This window comes from Denticeps clupeoides, unplaced genomic scaffold (assembly GCF_900700375.1).
Source record: "Denticeps clupeoides unplaced genomic scaffold, fDenClu1.1, whole genome shotgun sequence".
Lineage (NCBI taxonomy): Eukaryota > Metazoa > Chordata > Actinopteri > Clupeiformes > Denticipitidae > Denticeps > Denticeps clupeoides.
The window spans coordinates 1-19,507 of record NW_021629736.1 but is presented as its reverse complement, the minus strand read 5'-3'; the positions used below and the strand labels follow the sequence as shown (position 1 = coordinate 19,507).

The 19,507-nt window shown below is 41.7% G+C and overlaps 1 protein-coding gene and 1 pseudogene across 1 annotated transcript; both read left to right on the top strand.

Moving 5' to 3' along the window:
- The first annotated feature begins 9,920 nt into the window (after positions 1-9,920).
- On the top strand, positions 9,921-11,911 carry LOC114773131 (ependymin-like). Its single transcript, XM_028965657.1, has 6 exons — positions 9,921-10,017; positions 10,126-10,160; positions 10,306-10,431; positions 10,546-10,732; positions 10,857-10,944; positions 11,639-11,911. Exons 1-6 carry the CDS (start codon positions 9,939-9,941, stop codon positions 11,760-11,762), a joined length of 639 nt encoding a protein of 212 aa, XP_028821490.1. The 5' UTR covers positions 9,921-9,938; the 3' UTR covers positions 11,763-11,911.
- A 2,118-nt stretch (positions 11,912-14,029) lies between these two features.
- Positions 14,030-19,109, top strand: LOC114773133 (pannexin-1-like; annotated as a pseudogene).
- The last annotated feature ends 398 nt before the right edge of the window (positions 19,110-19,507 follow it).

Genomic DNA, 19,507 nt, shown 5'->3' with positions numbered 1-19,507 from the left:
GACGGGAAGAAAGGGAGAGAAAACGGGGTGAATGGATTTATGCCTCCAGCGATGAACAAACGGAGTAATAACTGCAGGAGCAGGCCGGACAAGACATTCTTCTTCAATTGCTGGGACAGCGAGGGGATTTTCTTTTGCACCCCATGGACCAACTTTCACAACTGCTTAAATAAGCTATACAATAGGTGGCATTGGTGGCATTAATTACATGATTCAAATTTAGTTTCATGTAAATTAGAAAGAAATGTAGAGAGCACTTTTGTGAAATGTGGCGAGCACTTTTAAACTAGGCTTTATCCAGCTTCACATGTCTACAACAACAATAATATTAATTGAACACATTTATTATATGAACATGCTTGTGTTTATGTAATCTTAACACTGGTACATTTAATATGAACTCGAGTATGAAAAGACCATGAAGTAAATACACTGAATGCATGAAAGGGTCTTAATGTCATTGTCACTCCAGCAGCTGAGTGCAAAAAGTAAATGTGCGTGGACATGAAGAAATTCGGCAGCCCCCCGCGAGGTCTGACTGATTTCTGACTGTCGCACCACATTCGCCTTGAGACGCGGAATTCACCCGACATTCAGAGAGTCGCGAACGGGCAGAACCCGTTAATATGCGACACGGGAGGGGACACACGCCCACGTGTCCCGAGCGCGGGAACGAGGTACCAGTGAGGCGCGGCCGGTCCAAAACTCCGGAACCGGAGCGTGGCCGGCACAACACTAAGGATCCGGAGCGCTGTAAACAGGTACCGGGGAGGCGCGGCCGGTCCAAAACTCCGGAACCGGAGCGTGGCCGGCACAACACTAAGGATCCGGAGCGCTGTAAACAGGTACCGGGGAGGCGCGGCCGGTCCAAAACTCCGGAACCGGAGCGCGGCCGGCACAAAACTCCGGAACCGGAGCGCGGCCGGTCCAAAACTCCGGAACCGGAGCGCTGCCGGCACAACACTAAGGATCCGGAACGCTGTAAACAGGTACCGGGGAGGCGCGGCCGGTCAAAAACTCCGGAACCGGAGCACGGCCGGCACAAAGTGGCACACTGCCACCTGCACTCTACACAATTCATTAGTCGAGATCTTTTATAATAAACATAATTTACGTATTAGATATAGACTCACAAATACCATTCCAAATACAAATCCACCATAAACAACAATTTAACAACATAAAGAACAAATCGTTTTTTAAAGGCTATATAGAAAGATGAAATCAGAAACAGGGACTCAGGCACAGGCCAAGAGGGACTGCTTACCTCTCACAGTTCTTGAGAGTTGTGGTTTTAAAATGCGAGGAAGCGTTTCTTTTTATATTCCTCTGAGTCTCGTTTCAGTTTCCATCTTTTTTTTTTTTACGAATAGTTTGCTCGTGGATTGGGTGAATTAGTGAAACCTGATTTTTAAGCAACACATTAGTTGACACACTACTTTTATTGGGCATTACATGGTTGTTCAATGTCAGCCAATCATAATAATCAGACAAAGACAGCAGTTTTCTTGATGCCTTTATTATTATCTAGTTTATATTACCATCTGCCGCTACATTTATATTTTACATTTACATCATTTATCAGACGCCCTTATCCAGAGCGACTTACAATCAGTAGTTAAAAAAAAAAAAAAAAGTGAAGTGATTGTCACATGTGATACACAGCAGCACAGCACACGGTGCACACAGTGAAATTTGTCCTCTGCATTTAACCGATCACCCTGAGTGAGCAGTGGGCAGCCATGACAGGCGCCCGGGGAGCAGTGTGTGGGGACGGTGCTTTGCTCAGTGGCACCTCAGTGGCACCTTGGCGGATCGGGATTCGAACCGGCAACCTTCTGATTATGGGGCCGGTTCCTTAACCGCTAGGCCACCACTGCCCCAGAATTTTTAGTTACAGGGACAGTCCCCCCTGGAGCAACTTAGGGTTAAGTGTCTTGCTCAGGGACACAAGGGTAGTAAGTGGGATTTGAACCCGAGGCTTCTGGTTCAAACAACAACAACAACATTTATTTCTTATAAAGCCCCTAATTACATACAGTATGTCTCAATAGGCTTTGACAGGGCTACAGTTGACATCCCTCACACTTGACCCTTCTGCACACAAGGAAAAACTCAACACAAAAAAAACTCTAGGAGAGAGAAAAAAAGAAAGGAAGAAACCTTGGGAACTTTATGGATGATGAGAAATCTTGCCAGTCCATGCAGTCCCAGGCATGTTTCTGCAGAGATAATGTGTTCCTGGGACATCTGTATTTCCCAAATTTTTACAAATCAGCACATGCTCTTTTTGCCACAAACACATACACAAATGTACTTCTGCCGCATGTGTTGTAAATTATTATTAGTGTTTTCACTAAAATGCAAGTTAAAGTTCCTTATTAATTAAATTTTAATGATGAACCATCAACAGTGCATTACATATAAAACCTGGTTTTGCAGTTAAGATTTTCCGGTTTACGCTCAGGTTTCTGCTTAGGACTAGTTTCATTTCACTTCTTCACTTAAAATGTGCCTGACATGTCGTATCTCCTAACTTCTCCTAATACATACATGCATACTAATATCACACAATGCATATGCTTTATTAAAATACAGCATAGATGGGGTGCATTTACTACAATAACACCTCACTGCACTTTTATCTGTATTTATATCTACCTTAACCATTCACGCTGCATATAATGTTTAATGTGTGTATGTGTAAATTGTATTGTAGTGTTTTTGGTTAGAGACTAACTGTATATTAATACTTGTGATGTGTGTACTGACAATAGAAGACCATATCTACAATGTGGCAATGGCATTGTGTGATTGTACAGGCCTGATCCACAGACTTTAATTAAAGGGCTTAAAGGATCTGCTGCTAATGTCTTGATTTCTCAGTTGACGGGTATTTTTCTATGTCAGGTGGACTTTTTGAGACTTGAGAAAAGAAAGATCTGCAGCACTAGTATGCAATAAATGGGAAAGCCCAAGAATGAAACATGGGCTTTTTATTAAGAACTCATTACATTACATGAGCCTAAATTGTTTCAAGATCTTCATTGTCTTCTTCATCAGTGCAAAGCTTCTCAAAAAATGTTTCTGTGTTATTTTGGTCTAAATTCACAAATTTGAATGATTTTTTTATGTGATCCCATCCCATTCTTACAAATATGGAGTTGGTGGAAAAAAACTTGGATATGGGGAAACATGGGAATGTCCCTTTTTCCACCTTGATTCACGGAAGGTTCAATTCCCCACAAGTCCACACCCCAAAGACTTGTAGAAGCAGAGGACGCAAAATATGTCTTGCATGTGACCTGTAAAGGTAACTCATGCAAAATAAAATGAAACTGTAGTTACGATAAGACGAAACCACAATACTGTCATAAATCATTAGGGCATGCAACAAGTCATATCCAAACCTAAAAACAGCTGTAGGTGAAAGTGAAGTGATTGTCACTGTGAAACACTTCAGCACAGCACACGGTGACACAACGAAACGTGTCCTCTGTATTTAACAATCACCCTTGTTGAGCAGTGGGCAGCAATGACAGGCGCCCGGGGAGCAGTGTGTGGGGACGGTGCTTTGCTAAAGGGGACCTCATTGGCACAACCTTCCCATTACGGTTCCACTTTGTTACCACTGCAACCCTAGTCTCACATATTTCTTATATAATATCGTCTGGAAAACAACTCAGGTCATATTGTGTTGTAAATGTATCTCTATGAGACAGAATTTTAAAAAAGATTACAAACCAGTGTAACTTCTAAATTGGATGAGCAATGCCAAACCAATTTTGTATTTCATTTCTTTTTTATATTGGCTCTGAGGCCAGAAAAATTCCACAAATTCTGAGATGGCTGAGCATGGACCATTTGTTTAGATGAACAAGAATGACCCAAATTTATGCAACTGTAAATATATTGTAGATGTTTTTTTTTACTGTGTTTTATTGCATGATATTGATTGTTTCCCACTCAGTGTTAAAAAGAAAGTGAACAAATTCTGTACCAGTGTAGCACTGACATGTGTGTGTAAGAAACTACATTGATTTAAACGGAAGAACCAGATGTACACTGAGGAAATTGCCAGTTTGCTGCAACTCTCTACCAGTGAACAATTCACATGCAAGACCATCTACAAGGTTTCATCTGTATGGCTACCAGAGTTGTAAGGTTACAGCTTAATTCTGGAAACATCACAGCTTCAACTCTCGACATTGTGTGAATTTTTGGGGCCTTCTATTACCTCACACATTAGTTGAATCGTACTTACTATACCTCACCTACTGCTGAGATCGATTTGGATTTTCAGCCTTCTGTTGAATGCTCAGATGTGCAATCACACATATATCTAAGAAGATAAGATAAGATGATCCTTTATTAATACCACAAGTGGGAAATTTACAATTTGACAAATTTAAAATGTTCCAACCATTTGGTTATACTTGGTCATAGGTGTATCATTTGTTATGAGTGTGCACTCATGAGACAAATAATGAGTTTCAACAGCAGTAAATCCATAATGTAGTTCTGAAGCTACACTGGATAATTAATCAGTCAATAATTTGATTTATCAAGGGCAACGCTAATAAGCTAATAATTGCACTTGAAATTAATAACTCTTGCTGATAATGCCTTCATTCCAGAGAAGGTTAAACATATTCCATTACACACTCAGATTTACTAACTAAGTGAAACTATGTTCTTCTCTCACTTCACCCCATTTGTTTCTTTGTCACCATTTGTGTCAGATTTTAGAAAAAGATGACATTTTTTGCAACAGTAATAGTAGCTCTTCCTGTGACGCAACATGTTGCAATGTAAGATGGGCACGCAGACCATTGCGTGCCAGTTCGAAATTAGCACAGCAGCTTATTTCCCCGCGTTTTCCTGGTGAAAAGAAACTCATGGTGTCACAGTTTTGAGTGTAAAAAAAAAAGGGCAAATATGCCCTGTCTTCCACTTCTCTGGTATCTCCCCAAGAATCCACGAGTGAGGGGGCGAAGTCATACTGCAAAACATGCAGTTGCGCATTACTTCCTGTACATCAGAGAAAGGAAGTTAAAGTCTTGAGGGGAGATCCTGAGATTTTTTTTGTGAATGAAACACAGTTGCGCTCTCACTGCCGCTTTCCATGTACACACCTCCCTCTTCTTAAAGGGATTCTCTCTTTCACGTGATTAGTGAAGACGGATTTTCTCCTGCCCTCAGTTCCCCTTCACCTTGTTTCTGTATCATTCTGTCTGTATCTCACTATGTGTTTCTGTTCCTTTCTCTGTGTTTGTGTCATTCCTGTCGACACTCTCTTGCACGTAGCTGAACTAAACTGCAACAACATTAGAATACCCTGGCGGGGTGGCGCAGGGGTTGGTGCTGTGCTGGTGACGTCACTGTGGGTCCCAGTGTGGGTGCTCTCTGTGTGAAGGTACGATGACACATTTTTACCATCCCCTGGCCAGCAGTAGCTGCTTTATAATATATTGTCAACACAGAGTGCAGTTACAGTCATTGGAATCTGGGCTCCAAGCTGTTTGTGTGTTGAGTTTGCTCTTCCTCCGGCTGCCTACAGGTGGTTCGGTGACTTAGAACCGTCATTTCATGTGAAACTGTCAGCATGCATCATGTTTTTTTTGCAGTAAACTTTACTATGCAGTGCAATCTTCCATCCTTCTTTATTCATTAAATGTGCAATGGACCAAACACAATTCAGTACTTCACTGTTCAGTGTTTGTATTAACAGTTGATTGTTGAAAATTTTAGTCCCTCAAACTTTAAACCCCTTTACAAAAAAGTGGGAAAAAAAGAACATAAAGTCATTTCATTTGTATGGATTGTTGTGTCTGCAGTTTTCATATGTCATCACTTAAATGTCCCAATCAGTATTTTTTCCACTGATCTGCTGAGGGAAATGTGGTCAACTTTCGGTTCACGATGAGTCATTCTCCAAATTGTAGAAATTACTCTTGCTTATTGATATTATTATTATTATTATCAATAAGGTTGCAGCTTCTACAGACAACATGGTACACACCAAAAAAGACGATAAACATGATAATGAATTCCAGAACCAAACAGTTGATAGACTGACATGGATTTCTAAAATTCCTGTACTACTGGCATTCTGAATATTTCAGATGATCAACCTGATACGTTTCTTTTTGGCAGTTTTTGTCGGGTTAAATAGTTAATAGTTAATATCTATCTGATGGATAGAAAAAATGCTGTTAAACATGGTAAAATCATGGCAATGTGCGTACTGTGTGCATATTTTCATCTGGTTGTGTCTGATTTCCACACACATGCATTCAGACGCAAGGAAATCAGGGGCACATTGTGATTTAGCACCACGGCAGGTGATGTATCATATGAACGATGCTAAAACTCCTTCAGTTTATTTAGCAATTCAATCAGAAAAGAGGACAGAGATTCATCAGTTGCTTTCTTTTTTCTGTAATGATTCACAGTGACCACATGGGGGGAGTGCTGAGTCTGTCACCTCAGGCGGGTCACTTTAGGACGCTGAACCCTACTGAGAAGCATCTCTCAGCTGTGTTATTCATATATATAAAATAAGAACACACCACATGCTTCCTCCTGTAACAATATCACAAATAGTCCTGCTTTTCTTTTTTAAATCAAAGCAAATATACTTGACTAATTCAAATCACAAATCAGGCTGATATTGTACAGTTGAGGCCAAAATTATTACCTCCACTTGTGAAATTAGACAGCACTCTTGATTTCTCCAAGAAAATTAACAAGTGTTAACACACACTCTACAAATAACATCCAAAATTATTAGTCCTCTGAGCCCCAGTGGCCTAATGGAAAAGGCATTCTGGTGTGATGAGTAGCAGAGTGGCACAGCGGAAGCGTGCTGGGCCATAACCTAGAGGTTGATGGATCGAAACCATTTACATTTTACATTTACAGCATTTATCAGACGCCCTTATCCAGAGCGACTTACAATCAGTAGTTACAGGGACAGTCTCCCTGGAGCAACTTAGGGTTAAGTGTCTTGCTCAGGGACACAATGGTAGTAAGTGGGATTCGAACCCGGGTCTTCTGGTTCATAGGCGAGTGTGTTACCCACTAGGCTACTACCACCCTACATCCTCTGCCCACTGCTCACCAAGGGTGATGGTTAAAAGCAGAGGACACATTTCATGTGTCACATTTCAGAGCATCACAATGACAATCACTTCACTTTCACTTTCATTAATAGTCAACAGTGTACCACAGCTGAAACCAATCTCACCAAGAGTAGTTCTTTACTCGGTTGGCACAGGTCTCCTGAGGGACTTTAGCCCATTCTTTCATTGCAAATTGTTCTAGCTGGTCACAATTGCATTGTTTCTGAGCATGGACATTCAGTGTGAGCACCTGCCACAGATTCTCAATTGGATTGAGGTCTGTGCGGTCTACTCCAAGATTCAGTTTGAGTCTTGAGGACTCTATCCTTGAGGAACCGTTGGAAACTGTTTCTTGTTGAAAGACCCAGCAATGACCGATGCTTAGACTTCGACCAGATGCCTGAGGCTGCAAAACTTCATCATGCTCCCGCCACCATGTTTAACTATGGGAACTGTGTTTATAGTGTTCAAGGTTGATCCCTTTCTTCATCAAACATAAGCAACACCCATAAGCACAGTTCAGGAAAGCCCAGATTTCCAAAACTCATCTTCACTTTTCAAATATTCACGGGCCAACCTCAGTCAGGCTCTAAAGTTCGGCTCTTTGGCCCTGAATCCCACCATGATGAAGTGCCCTTTCCTTGTTAATTATGCAACTTACAGCAGCTCTAGACACTTTGAATTGCTACTGGTTAGCCAGTAGTTGAGCTGTAAAAAACAAATCGGGGGATAGTGAACTTTATTGTTTATCAGACATATTTTGTGCACATGGTGGGAGAACAACTGTGTACAAAGTGTCTCTGCTACAGTAGACTATCTGATTGCTCCTCAATATGATTTAACGGTAATGATGTTAGCTTTAGCCTACCTGCTATCGTAAGCATCATCGTAGGCTTGACTCTGAACAGACATCATTAGCTGTGATGTTATTGCTATGTCCACAGATAACACCGTTGGTAGCATAATGGTAGGCTTATAAAATGTGTGACCTGACATTTCTGACTTATCACTTACCTGAAATGTTACTTTTTGCCTTTTTAAATCCGAAGTCCCTCAGATTGAGCTGTCCATGCTGTTTGGCCATGATGTTAAAATCACATCAACACAGTCATCCTAGCAAATTTATAGATTATAGAAAATGTTTTTACCTGTAATATATACTCATCTGTATAATACTATAAAAAGCATTGTTTGAATGAACTACCAGCATTAATGATTCATGTTACAGACTGGGAATTTTAATTTGTACATTTAATTTGCTAGCCATGCACAAAACGTTGCAAAAGCTTGGGACATGAAGTTAGAATTTTCAGTTACTTCTATGTGTTGCTATTATTCCAATGAGGATAATTCTGACTGTGCCTTACCATAGCATTGATATCATTGTTACCTTTCTCAGGCTTGAGCTTGTGGACTTCTGGCATTAAAGTCATTGATAAGATGTCCTGATTCTCCCCCAAAGGCTGAAAAGGATTCAAGTCCTGAGGTATCAAAGCAGCCCAGAACCTCAATTCTCCCTCTACTATGCTTCACTGTTTTAATCCAAGTCTACAATTGTGCTTTTTGCTGAAAATTCAACTCATCTGCTTGTGGTCGCTAATTTGCTTTATCCATTTGTAGAACCAATTTGAGAAAGAAACCACCATTAATCTGCTAATCGATTTCAGGGGTTGTGGCACTTTTTCAGTTCATCTACAGGGAAAACAGATGGACTCAGTGGTGAGGTCAACACGGCAGGGTGTAGGTGAAACATGTGGTTTGATTTGCTGGGGGCTTTGGTCCTCTTTGCAGCTCTGGACACCTGCAATCTTTCTGGCACTTGGAATTACAGTTGGATTGAGGCTTATGAAAGACCAAAATGCTGTTTGGAAAACAGCACAAGGCCTCAAGCAGCTATCAAAGCAAACCTTCCAGCACCATGTCTCTGATTCTGATGACGCTGTAATGTCTTCCGAGCTTATCGAAATAAATAAAATGTGCGCTGGCCTTTTTCTCCTCTTACCCAAAATGTAACAGATGGCCACAGCAAGCTCATTCACAGCCTTAATGAAATGAATTTTTATGAGATTCATGCAATGATTATCGATGCACTAATTATTGTGGTTTAGTACATGCAATTTCTTATTTTTTTCTTTTGCTAACATTCTAAAAGAATTCATCCTACAATAATCCTTTCTAATTCTTTAAGTGACATTATTAATTTTTCCAGAGGAAAATTCCTTATTGACTACTTTAGTACCATGAGGAATTGCACTTACTGCAACGTAGTGCAATTAAGCAATTTTGGCTGAATGTGAAGTTTATGGTAATGTATGGTAATGGTTAAATGTACAAAATTATAAATAAATGTGAATTTTTACTGTCTAATGCAAACTTCTGATTTCCAGGCATATTTCAAGCCATACCCTACTATTGATTTAGTATTTTTAATAGATGACTTATTGCACAGAACGATGTTTGCCATTTTGCAATGTGTCTGGTCTACTTTATTCTTATAAAATGTAAATCTTCTAGCTTACACCTGCATATCTCTTTCTTATGGTCATGTGTTCTATGGGCTTCTGATGTATATTTCATTGTTGTATTTTATCAAGATTATATTGATGTTTTAAAAAATGTACATTTGCCATATCGGCCATATTAAGAAAACCATCTGTAAAATAGTCTCTGCCCGGCTCTACACCACCTGAGGAGAATCTAGACCTTTCGCAACACATATCCTCATTGGTGAGAACACCGGGGGGCCAGGGATGGAGCATATAAAAGAGATTCAGCATCTCCGACCAGTGCAGTATTAATCTTTGTGTTGTAACCATGCACGTGATTGCTCTTGTCTCCATAGCGCTCTGCTCTCTCAGTGCCGTGGCTCCGACTGAGCACCGCGAACCGTGCCGTAAGTAGATTTACTTACTATACTCTTTGAGTATAAGTAACAAGTGACTAAATAAATACTTCATAAGTGAGATTGAAATCAAAGCAAAGTTGTCTTCTTTTTTATTAGGGCCACCACCGCTAACCCATGGGACTCTTCACGTGGTGAGTATTAGTATTACTAATATTATGAAGCAATGTATAGTGTGATCATTTTATAAAATTAATGTGCATCAGTTCTACTGCAGCACTTGTATACAGCAGGTGTATCCAGACCTTCTTTCTTCTTGTCTCTCTGAAATACACACAGACCGGCACTAAGGGTGTTTCTGCTGCCAGCGGGGAGTTCAGCTATGACTCTCATGGGAGGAAGCTTCACTTCACAGACAGCCATAACAAGACAGACATTATGGATGTTCTGATCCTTTTCGATGAGGTAATAGAAGCGACTATTTTATAAAAAAAAAAAAAAGGGAAATAGATTAAATGGGGAAGGAAACATTTGTGTATGGATATCAATTTAATGTTCTCCTTTTGAATGCTCTGTTAGAATGTCTTCTATGAAATAGACAGCCAAAACCAGAGTTGTAAAAAAAGACACCTCAGGTCGCACATCCACGCCATGGAGATCCCCCACAATGCAACGCACATTGATGAGAGTTACCTGGGCAGCGAGTACATCGGAGACCAGGGTGTCAGAATGAGGACCTGGCAGAAAACAATGACTGAGCTGAAAGGTGAGAGAACTCAGTAGTTCTTCTAAGTCTGACTATAAGAATTGAAAGACTTAATTCTAAGTCTGACATGGAGATTTAAAATGAATTTGAGAAACAGAGTTATTCCTTTTGCCCTCAAATCCAGGCATCCTCACTGTGAGTACCACTTCCTGTGGCTGCATGACTCTGACTGCATCCGTGTTTTTCGAGTCAGGTGACGTCCTGCTCTTCAGGTAGGAGTACCCACAATTCATCTTCACAACTCACAGAGAAAGATTAAATCCTAGGAGCCTGTTATCAGTAGTGGAAAAAAGGAGACTGCAGTGAAGACCTCTCTTTAAATGTGAGCTGTAAATACCTACCTTGGCTTTCAAAAACTGTCATCTGTGGGTGTTCCAAACCCCAGCAGTGTGAACATTAATGGGCAAATTGCAAGTGCTGATCTGATCAATTTTTAGTGCACTCAGCCGGCGTGCCGTTCGTTCCGCTTTGAATGAAAGAACCTTGGATACCACTACTGCTGTCAGATACAGACGTGGGCAAACTAATGCTTTTAAAATGTCATCGTTCACGAAAACAAAAAAGGACCGTTGTCCATGTAAATAAATGTAGCGACAGCACTACATTACATTACTATCAAGTTTTATCGACAAAAGCTTGCAGTGTGATTATCAAATAAATCTCAGAAGAAATGGGTCTTCAGTTGATTATTGCAGATGGAGAACATGTCCCTGTTCTGGTAGTGGTTAGCAACTGCAGATTAAAACAGTCCATGGGCTGGAATAGCATGAATACATTTGAAGTCATTCATTCAAACCGGCCCAGAGCCCCTGTAGGTGACATTTGCAGGAAGGCAGATCACAAGCACAGGGCACCAACGATCTGGGAGAGGTGCTTTAGCCACTGCATTCCTCTTTCTCTCCACAGTTTTATGGACGTCGAAACGGAAGTGAAGGACCCACATGTGTTCGAGCCACCGTCGTTCTGTGAAGAGCTTCAGTTTGAGGAGACTGACGAGAACCATTTCTTTGAGATTTTTGACCATCACTAAGATGGCGTGACTCTGCCACCAATAAAGATTCCACACTCGGAAACAATGTCAGAAGATATTGTAGTTTCTTTACGATGGTCACATAGCCTCTGTAGTTCATAGATCTACTGTTCTCTGAAACAAAATAAATTTCTTCCTTGAATTATTAATCATGGCTTGTGTAGTTTTTTACTATCAAAACTGGTGCTAGGAATGTTTTATAATGGAATAAACAGTTGAACTTGCATTTGGAAAGTCTTCTCTGTATCAATACCATATAAATTGCCAGGCATCCAGTTCTAACATGGAACATTTGTAGAAATCATAACATAAGACATAAAAAACAAAAGATAATTATGCTCACGCCAACTCTGTGTCTCTACTTACTGCCCCAATCCAGCAGGTCTGGCTAGTATCGGACATAGCAGCTTAAAAAAAAAGTAATTCAACTGTGAATCTTGGTCTGAGTCCAATCTACAAAACACAACCCAACAGTATTCCCCGATGTCAGTGGCCTGTTTCCGTAGGATAATGTGTTCCGCCACACTGCAAGCACTTTTCAGGAATGGCTTCAGTTCACGTTATTGATTTGGCCTTTGGATTCCCCAGATCTCGGTAGCTTCAGGATGCGCAAGAGGAATAAGTTCGATCCACAGAGGCCACACTGGACAACTTACAGGACTCAAAGAATCGTCTGCCGTCCATACAGCCGCGATTCAGATGTTTTTTTGACCCATTGTTTTATTATTATAAATACATGCAGTCCACATATATACACATATATACTCCATAAATCCATACCTCTAAATTATTCATCAAGAAGTGATGTGCCAGTTTCATGTAAATTTTATATATATTTATATATATATATATATAGTATATATATATATATATATATATATATATATAGATATATATATATATATATATAGATATATATATATATATATATATATCTATATATATATATATATATATATATATATATATATATAAAAAAAACAACAGAAGCCAATACATAAAATAAAAAAATATTATTGGTATTAGGGCTACGGTTGCAAACCTTTTCAGTCTAAATCATTGTTACATCATTTAAATTCAAAATGCACTAAAAAACTTTTTTTTTTTTTTTTGCAGACAGCCTCATGAGCTTATGCCCCTTTATTTAAAGCTCACTCTCTCATATTTGTGTCCTGCTTTACAGCTTATGACCAAGCTCATTTAAACAAGACACAAACTGTTCATCTGACTATATAGCCCTACTCTCTCAGGCCCTACATTCAAAGATCCTGTCTCGTTATCCTTCATGACAGCAAAGACGAGCATTTGGAAAAATAACAACCTTGGCTGTGGCAGAGAACCACATGGAGTAAATAACAAGAAGATGTCCCCATTTTTGGCAGCACCTGGCAAATGGCAGTTTCTGCAAATTTTTAATGAGAACACTGCCGGAGCAAATTGCTTCGTAAAACTCCTCCTCTGTGGCAGGGCTCACAATGGACCGTTTGTCCCAGTTTCCGGGTACTTAAGTCCTGGCTGTGGTCCAGATGCACACTCAAGCAAATGAGTCCAGAACCGAGAACCTATTACTCGCGGTAGAGAGACAGAGAGAAAACAGAGACAGAGAGGTTCTGAACTGGATTGCAAAGGGAATCGAGATATCCTTTAATATCTTATACATAACAGTGGTAGTGGCCTGGTGGGCAACACACTCGTCCACGAACCAGACGACCCCAAAGGTTCACAGGTTCAGACCACCTTACTACCCCGGTGTCGCTCCATGTGTTCCTACTGACTGTAAGTGGCTCTGGATGGGGGACGTCCGCTAAATGGCACGTGAATGTAAAACGTATTAGGCAATGATTGCCAAATGTGTTGTTAAAGGTTTCCATCTCGGTTCCAACACTTTCTCGGTATAATATCCAGATGACACTCCATCAGTTTCCACTCCACGCTGCTATTACGTCAGACAGCTGCCAGTTTGATCTGTGACTGTGCAGAGAATTTTCGTTCTGTTCATTATTGCTCACTGCACTTGGCTGGATTAGACTGGACATATAAATAAAACTTGCAAAACACCATGATGGATGCACCGGACGCTAATAAAACTCGCGAAATCTTGTTACCTAGACGTCGTGGTGGACGTGAGATAACGAGACAAGTGCGGCGCGATCTCGACTCTGATGTTGGTGGGGAGAAGCGTGCGATTGGCCGGGGCCGGGGACGGGGTCCGGGATAAGACCGGGCGGTGTGGGGAAGGGGGGTCCTGACGCTTCTGCGCAGGAACCATGGCGATCGCGCACGTCGCGACGGAGTACGTCTTCTCCGACTTCTTGCTGAAGGAACCCCAGCGACACCAAGTACAAGGGGCTGCGGCTGGAGCTGGCGAGCGACAAGCTGGTGACTTTCATCGGGGTGGGTCTGCCGCTGCTGCTCATTTCCCTCGCCTTCGCCCAGGAGGTGTCCGTGGGTGAGTACGCGGGACAGAGGAAAAGAGGGACAAAAACCGGCACAAAGAGGGACAAAAAACCGGCGCGTAGAAACAAGAATTGGCCGCGAATAACCACGAACCGCGCTGTCTTCTCGCGGATTCTGCTCAAGTGGGTTTTGGACGCACATGGGTCTCTGTGCGCCTTTGTTCGGTCTGGGTTCGAATAAGCGCCGGGTGTGTCCGCGTCTGGGCGCGGAGGGACCGACCAGCCAGCGGGAACAATGACATTAAAAAGGAGGCTCCCTCGCAGCGCCGTTCGACCTGTACGTCCACGCGGGAGCTTTTTATTACGGTGCGTGTTTATGCCTGTTACCCATGATGCACCGCGACACGTGATACGACGCCGCCTCGGCAAGTCCGAACACGCGCCACCTATACTCACAACACGCTGTTGCCATGGTGATAGCGCCGTCCAACAAGTAGACTACCACAAATAGACAGGACACGTATACTGTACAGGCCAAATGTTTGGCCACACCTTCACATTCAATGTGTTTTCTTTATTTTCATGACCATTTACATTGGTAGATTCTCACTGAAACTACAAATGAACACATGTAGAGTTATGTACTTAACAAAAAGTGGAGACCCTGGCCTCCACAGTCACCAGACCTGAACCAGTCGAGATGGTTTGGGGTGAGCTGGACCGCAGAGTGAAGGCAAAGGGGGCCAACAAGTGCTAAACACCTCTGGGAACTCCTTCAAGACTGTTGGAGAACCATTTCAGGTGACGACCTCTTGAAGCTCATCGAGAGAATGCCAAGAGTGTGCAAAGCAGTAATCAGAGCAAAGGGCGGCTATTTTGAAGAAACTAGAATATAAACATGTTTTCAGTTATTTCACCTTTTTTTGTTAAGTACATAACTCCACATGTGTTCATTCATAGTTTTGATGCCTTCAGTGAGAATCTACCAATGTAAAATCATCATGAAAATAAAGAAAACACAATGGGAAGGTGTGTCCAAACTTTGGCCTGTACTCTATATAATATCAACATGTACTGTACTGTATATATATCTGTGCTGTTGTACTATTAGCAGAAATATTTGTAGTAAAACAAACCTTGATGCAATGCAGCATGTAGCTAAGGGGAACTCCTGCTTCCCTCAAAGGGAGCTAAAAAAATATGGGTTACTCAGTAAAGGTTTCAAAGAGGTCGTCATGTTATTGTGCATAGATTAGATGTTCATGAAGCAATTCATTGTACTGGCGTTTTTTGCGGCATTCCTGTGATTTGCTCATGCATTTACATTTACAAGCATTTATCAGACGCCCTTATCCAGAGCGACTTCGGTAGTTACAGGGACAGTCTTCTCCTCGAGCAACTTAGGGTTAAGTGTCTGCTCAGGAACACAATGGTAGTAAGTGGGATTTGAACCTGGGTCTTCTGGTTCATAGGCGAGTGTGTTACCCCACTAGGCTACTACCACCCACATGCATATGACTTGGGAATTTGTGGGTTTGCACTGGAAGATCAAAAGTTTAGGTTGCCCACTGTAACCCTCGGCTCTGTCACAGGTACCCAGATCAGCTGTTTCTCACCGACAAACTTTTCCTGGCGCCAGGCCGCGTACGTGGACGCATTCTGCTGGGCAGCTCTGGCAGCATCAGAAACCAGCGAATGATGGACTTCAGAGTGCGCCGTTGTGGCTACACAAGGTTAGTACTCCACACACACTCTTTATCTGGCCATTTGAAATATGACATGGCGTTCTGGAGATACATTCCCAAAATCGATCGGCAGGAAGAACAACACAGTGAAGCTGCAGTTCTAAGCCCTGCAACCAGCGTGGGAGTTAGAGCTTACAACAGAGCAATAGTTACAACACGTTAGTTACATTTTCTTACAGGTCTTCTTCAGGCATCTCCACAAGCAAAGACAAATGTTCTTCCTTTATCCACAATCTTAAGAGTACATGCCTCTGTGTAACATTCTTGTCAAACTGAACAGGTTCTGAATGTCAGTGGTGTTGAATGTCATTTTTATTCAGTATTCAGTACCCTTCAGTGCTCTTTTTTTCCGGCTTATTTTGTAATTTTCTCCCCACGTTTCTCATCCTCTGCAGTTTTTTCCCTACATCCTGCTGTTGGTGGCAATCCTAATGTACATCCCCGCTGTGTTCTGGCGCTTCACTGCAGCTCCCCATCTCTCTTCAGACCTCAGCTTCATCATGGAAGAGCTGGGACCGCACCTACAACCGAGCCATCAGGATGGCCCAAAAACCTGGCCTCCAGCCTGGACTCCAACGAACCCCGCCGAGGACCCGCATGCGTACGTGTTTCATTGCTGAAGACACTTGCTGAACATTCATGATACAAGAAACTACTGTTTGCTTTTTATCCAGATTGAATTGATTTATTGAATTTCATTTATGGACCTGCTGTGCTGTTTGTTTCTAACTGTGCCTATTTCCACCCGAGTAGCACACTTGTTCAAGAAATTCAACCAAAGGAGATTTTTTTCCATAATTATCTATGTGTAACATTCTTCAGTTTAAAATGAAGAGTCTTTCTGAATGCCGAGTGTTTCTGTTAAAAGTGTCTCCGTAGTTTTTCTTAAGAGCCTACTAAAAGGTCTCAAAATTCAATTTACAAAATTGAAACACCGGCAGTCCTACAGATTACAGAACTCCCTGGTACAAAAAGAAGAACATCAACAAAATCACTTGTTAAATATGCATTAATGAAATTAAGGGAGCCTAATTGGAAATTAATTAATTACATTTACAAAATTGAGTATACACCACATTCGTATATATTTTGTATTGAAAAACTACTGAGGAAGGATGCTCCACATTATTAAGCAGACCACACTTTTCAAGCAATATGGAAAAGAAAAAGGATCAAGGGAATTTAGGGTCCCAGAAGGTGTGAAAATTACCTCTGAAATGTATGTGGGGTTTCTTACTGACCACTTTCTTCCCTGGTACAAAAAGAAGAACATTAACAAAATCGACTTCATGCATGACAATGCACCATCTCATGCTAGAAGGAACACCACTGCATCATTGACTGCTATGGGTAGGAAAGGAGAGTATCTCACCTTTTCCTGACCTCAGTCCTATTGAGAACCTTTGGGATATCTTCAAACAAAGATCTATGCGGGTAGGCAGTTCACACCCAAACAACAGCTCTGGGTGGCGATTCTGACATCCTGCAAAGAAATTCAAGCAGAAACCCTCTAAATACTCACAAGTTCAATGGATGCACGAATTGTGAAGCTGCTATCAAATAAAAGGGTCCTATGTTAAAATGTAACTTGAACTGTTAAAATAGCTTTTGCCTTCAGTAAAGACATCTCCTAATGGTGCAAAGTCAACAAATGACCGTTTTCAGTTCTTTAAAACTTAATGTAAAATAGAATAGAATGAAAATCTGTTGTGTGTAATAATTTGGAACAGGGCATTTTAAGTATTTTATTTTTGCAAAAATCATTGGGGAGGTTGACTAATGGTTGACTTATGCTCACTATCATTTGCAAGGAAAACCAGACAAGAATATAATAGTCATAATTATCATTTGAATGTGGTGTAAAAATGCTTACAATGCTGAAATTGAGATGGCTTTGTTTACTGCGATGTCTGCAGGGCTCTGGAACTGACCGAGGGTTGCTTTAAATACCCCCTTGGTGGAGCAGTACCTGAAGACCAAGCGCCTCTCTCGAGCGCTGGTGCTGAAGTACGTGCTCTGCCGCGCCCTCACTCTGCTCACCCTGCTGCTGGCCTGTCTGTACCTGGGCTACTACATCCGACTGGCCTCCTCCAGCAGCGACGAGTTCTCCTGCGACATCCGCTCAGGGCGTGATGCGGAACGACAGCACCGTGCCCGCCGCCATCCAGTGCAAGCTGGTGGCCGTGGGCGTCTTCCGCCTCCTCAGCTGCATCAAACCTGGCGGTGTACCTGCTGCTGGGCCCTGTCGTGGTGTACGCCACGGCGTCTCCCGTACGACAGGGCTTCCCGATTCTCCGGCCGTAACGAGATGCTGCCGGCCTTCGGCACCCTGGACCTGACCACGTCTTTCTATGATGACCTGAGCATCTACCTGCTGTTCTTGGAGGAGAACCTCAGCGAGCTGAAATCATACAAGTGTTTGCAGGTAAGTCTGCCATTTTTAATGGCAAAAAATATTTCTGAGCCACCATGCATTGCACATGACAACGTGCTCATACATTTTGGAGTATATTTGGGGGTTGCTTGTAAATCAGTCTTAAAAACGTCATAAATTTGCCCGACATCTTAACAATGTCTGTGGACCAGAGGCATGCAATTGATGCCTGGGTGGAAATATTTTTTCAGATGCCTGTGTAGGATATTATGTTACCAAAAGTGGTGAGTAATGTGTGATCATGCACTGTCATCAATAGAAGTTTCCGAGAGAGAGAGGGAGACTAAATAAAAAAATGAATCTGGATACCCTCAGGTGTTGGAGCTGTTGCGGGAGGGAGGCGGCGAGGCGTTTGACACCATGTGCTTGCTGAGAACTCTGGGGCAGGTTAAAACAGATGTGGTGGATAAAAAATCTGATCTTCTTAAGACTGATGAGCAATCAGGGGGTGTTTCTGACCAAAAAGGTGAGTAAAAGTGTGTTTTTGAATAACTTTGGTGTCTCGTTAATTTAAATATATTGTGGTGCAATGACTCATTTAATCAATAAAATCAATTATATATAATGGATTATATTATGTATTATATACATTTAAAATTAACTAGCATAAAATGATACAAATAATGTTTTTTTATGTCTCTGTAGATGCTGCTCATTTGCTGATAGAGGATGGAGGAAAGGCAGACAAGATCTGTGACTGCAAAAGGGAAATACGGCAGAGGGTGGTCTGAGACGTATTTGTGTGTATATGTTGGTCTAAAGTTCAGTATTTACTATAAAAGCAGCTCACTGGTACGAATGTAAATCTTTGGTAGATTATGGTTTACACTTACACTTTTGCCGAGCTTCATGTTTTGTGGTCTACATGGGGAGCAGACAGTGCGAGATAAATGGTTGGAAATGCAAGTGGAAAGATAAATGCAATGAATTGGTATTGTGAGTACAGTTGCGTGTTGGTGTACTGGATAGGAGTGGATGGCTCTGCACGTATAATGAATGAGAATGTTGCTGGAGCAGCTGAAATCTCTCCTGAACTCTCATGCTGGTTATGTTGCTGTATTTAAATAGAGTGTACTGTTATGATCGGAGCCAATTTGTATCTGAGGGTACATCTGCATATTTGAAATCTTATTTGCCACCTCAGTGGCACCTTGGTGCTTCGGGATTTGA

Coding starts and splice junctions, on each gene's coding strand:
- LOC114773131 (XM_028965657.1), top strand. CDS start 9,939: ATGCACGTGATTGCTCTTGTCTCCATAGCGCTCTGCTCTCTCAGTGCC. Junction 10,161..10,305: donor CCCATGGGACTCTTCACGTG/GTGAGTATTAGT, acceptor AAATACACACAG/ACCGGCACTAAGGGTGTTTC. Junction 10,432..10,545: donor TTCTGATCCTTTTCGATGAG/GTAATAGAAGCG, acceptor ATGCTCTGTTAG/AATGTCTTCTATGAAATAGA.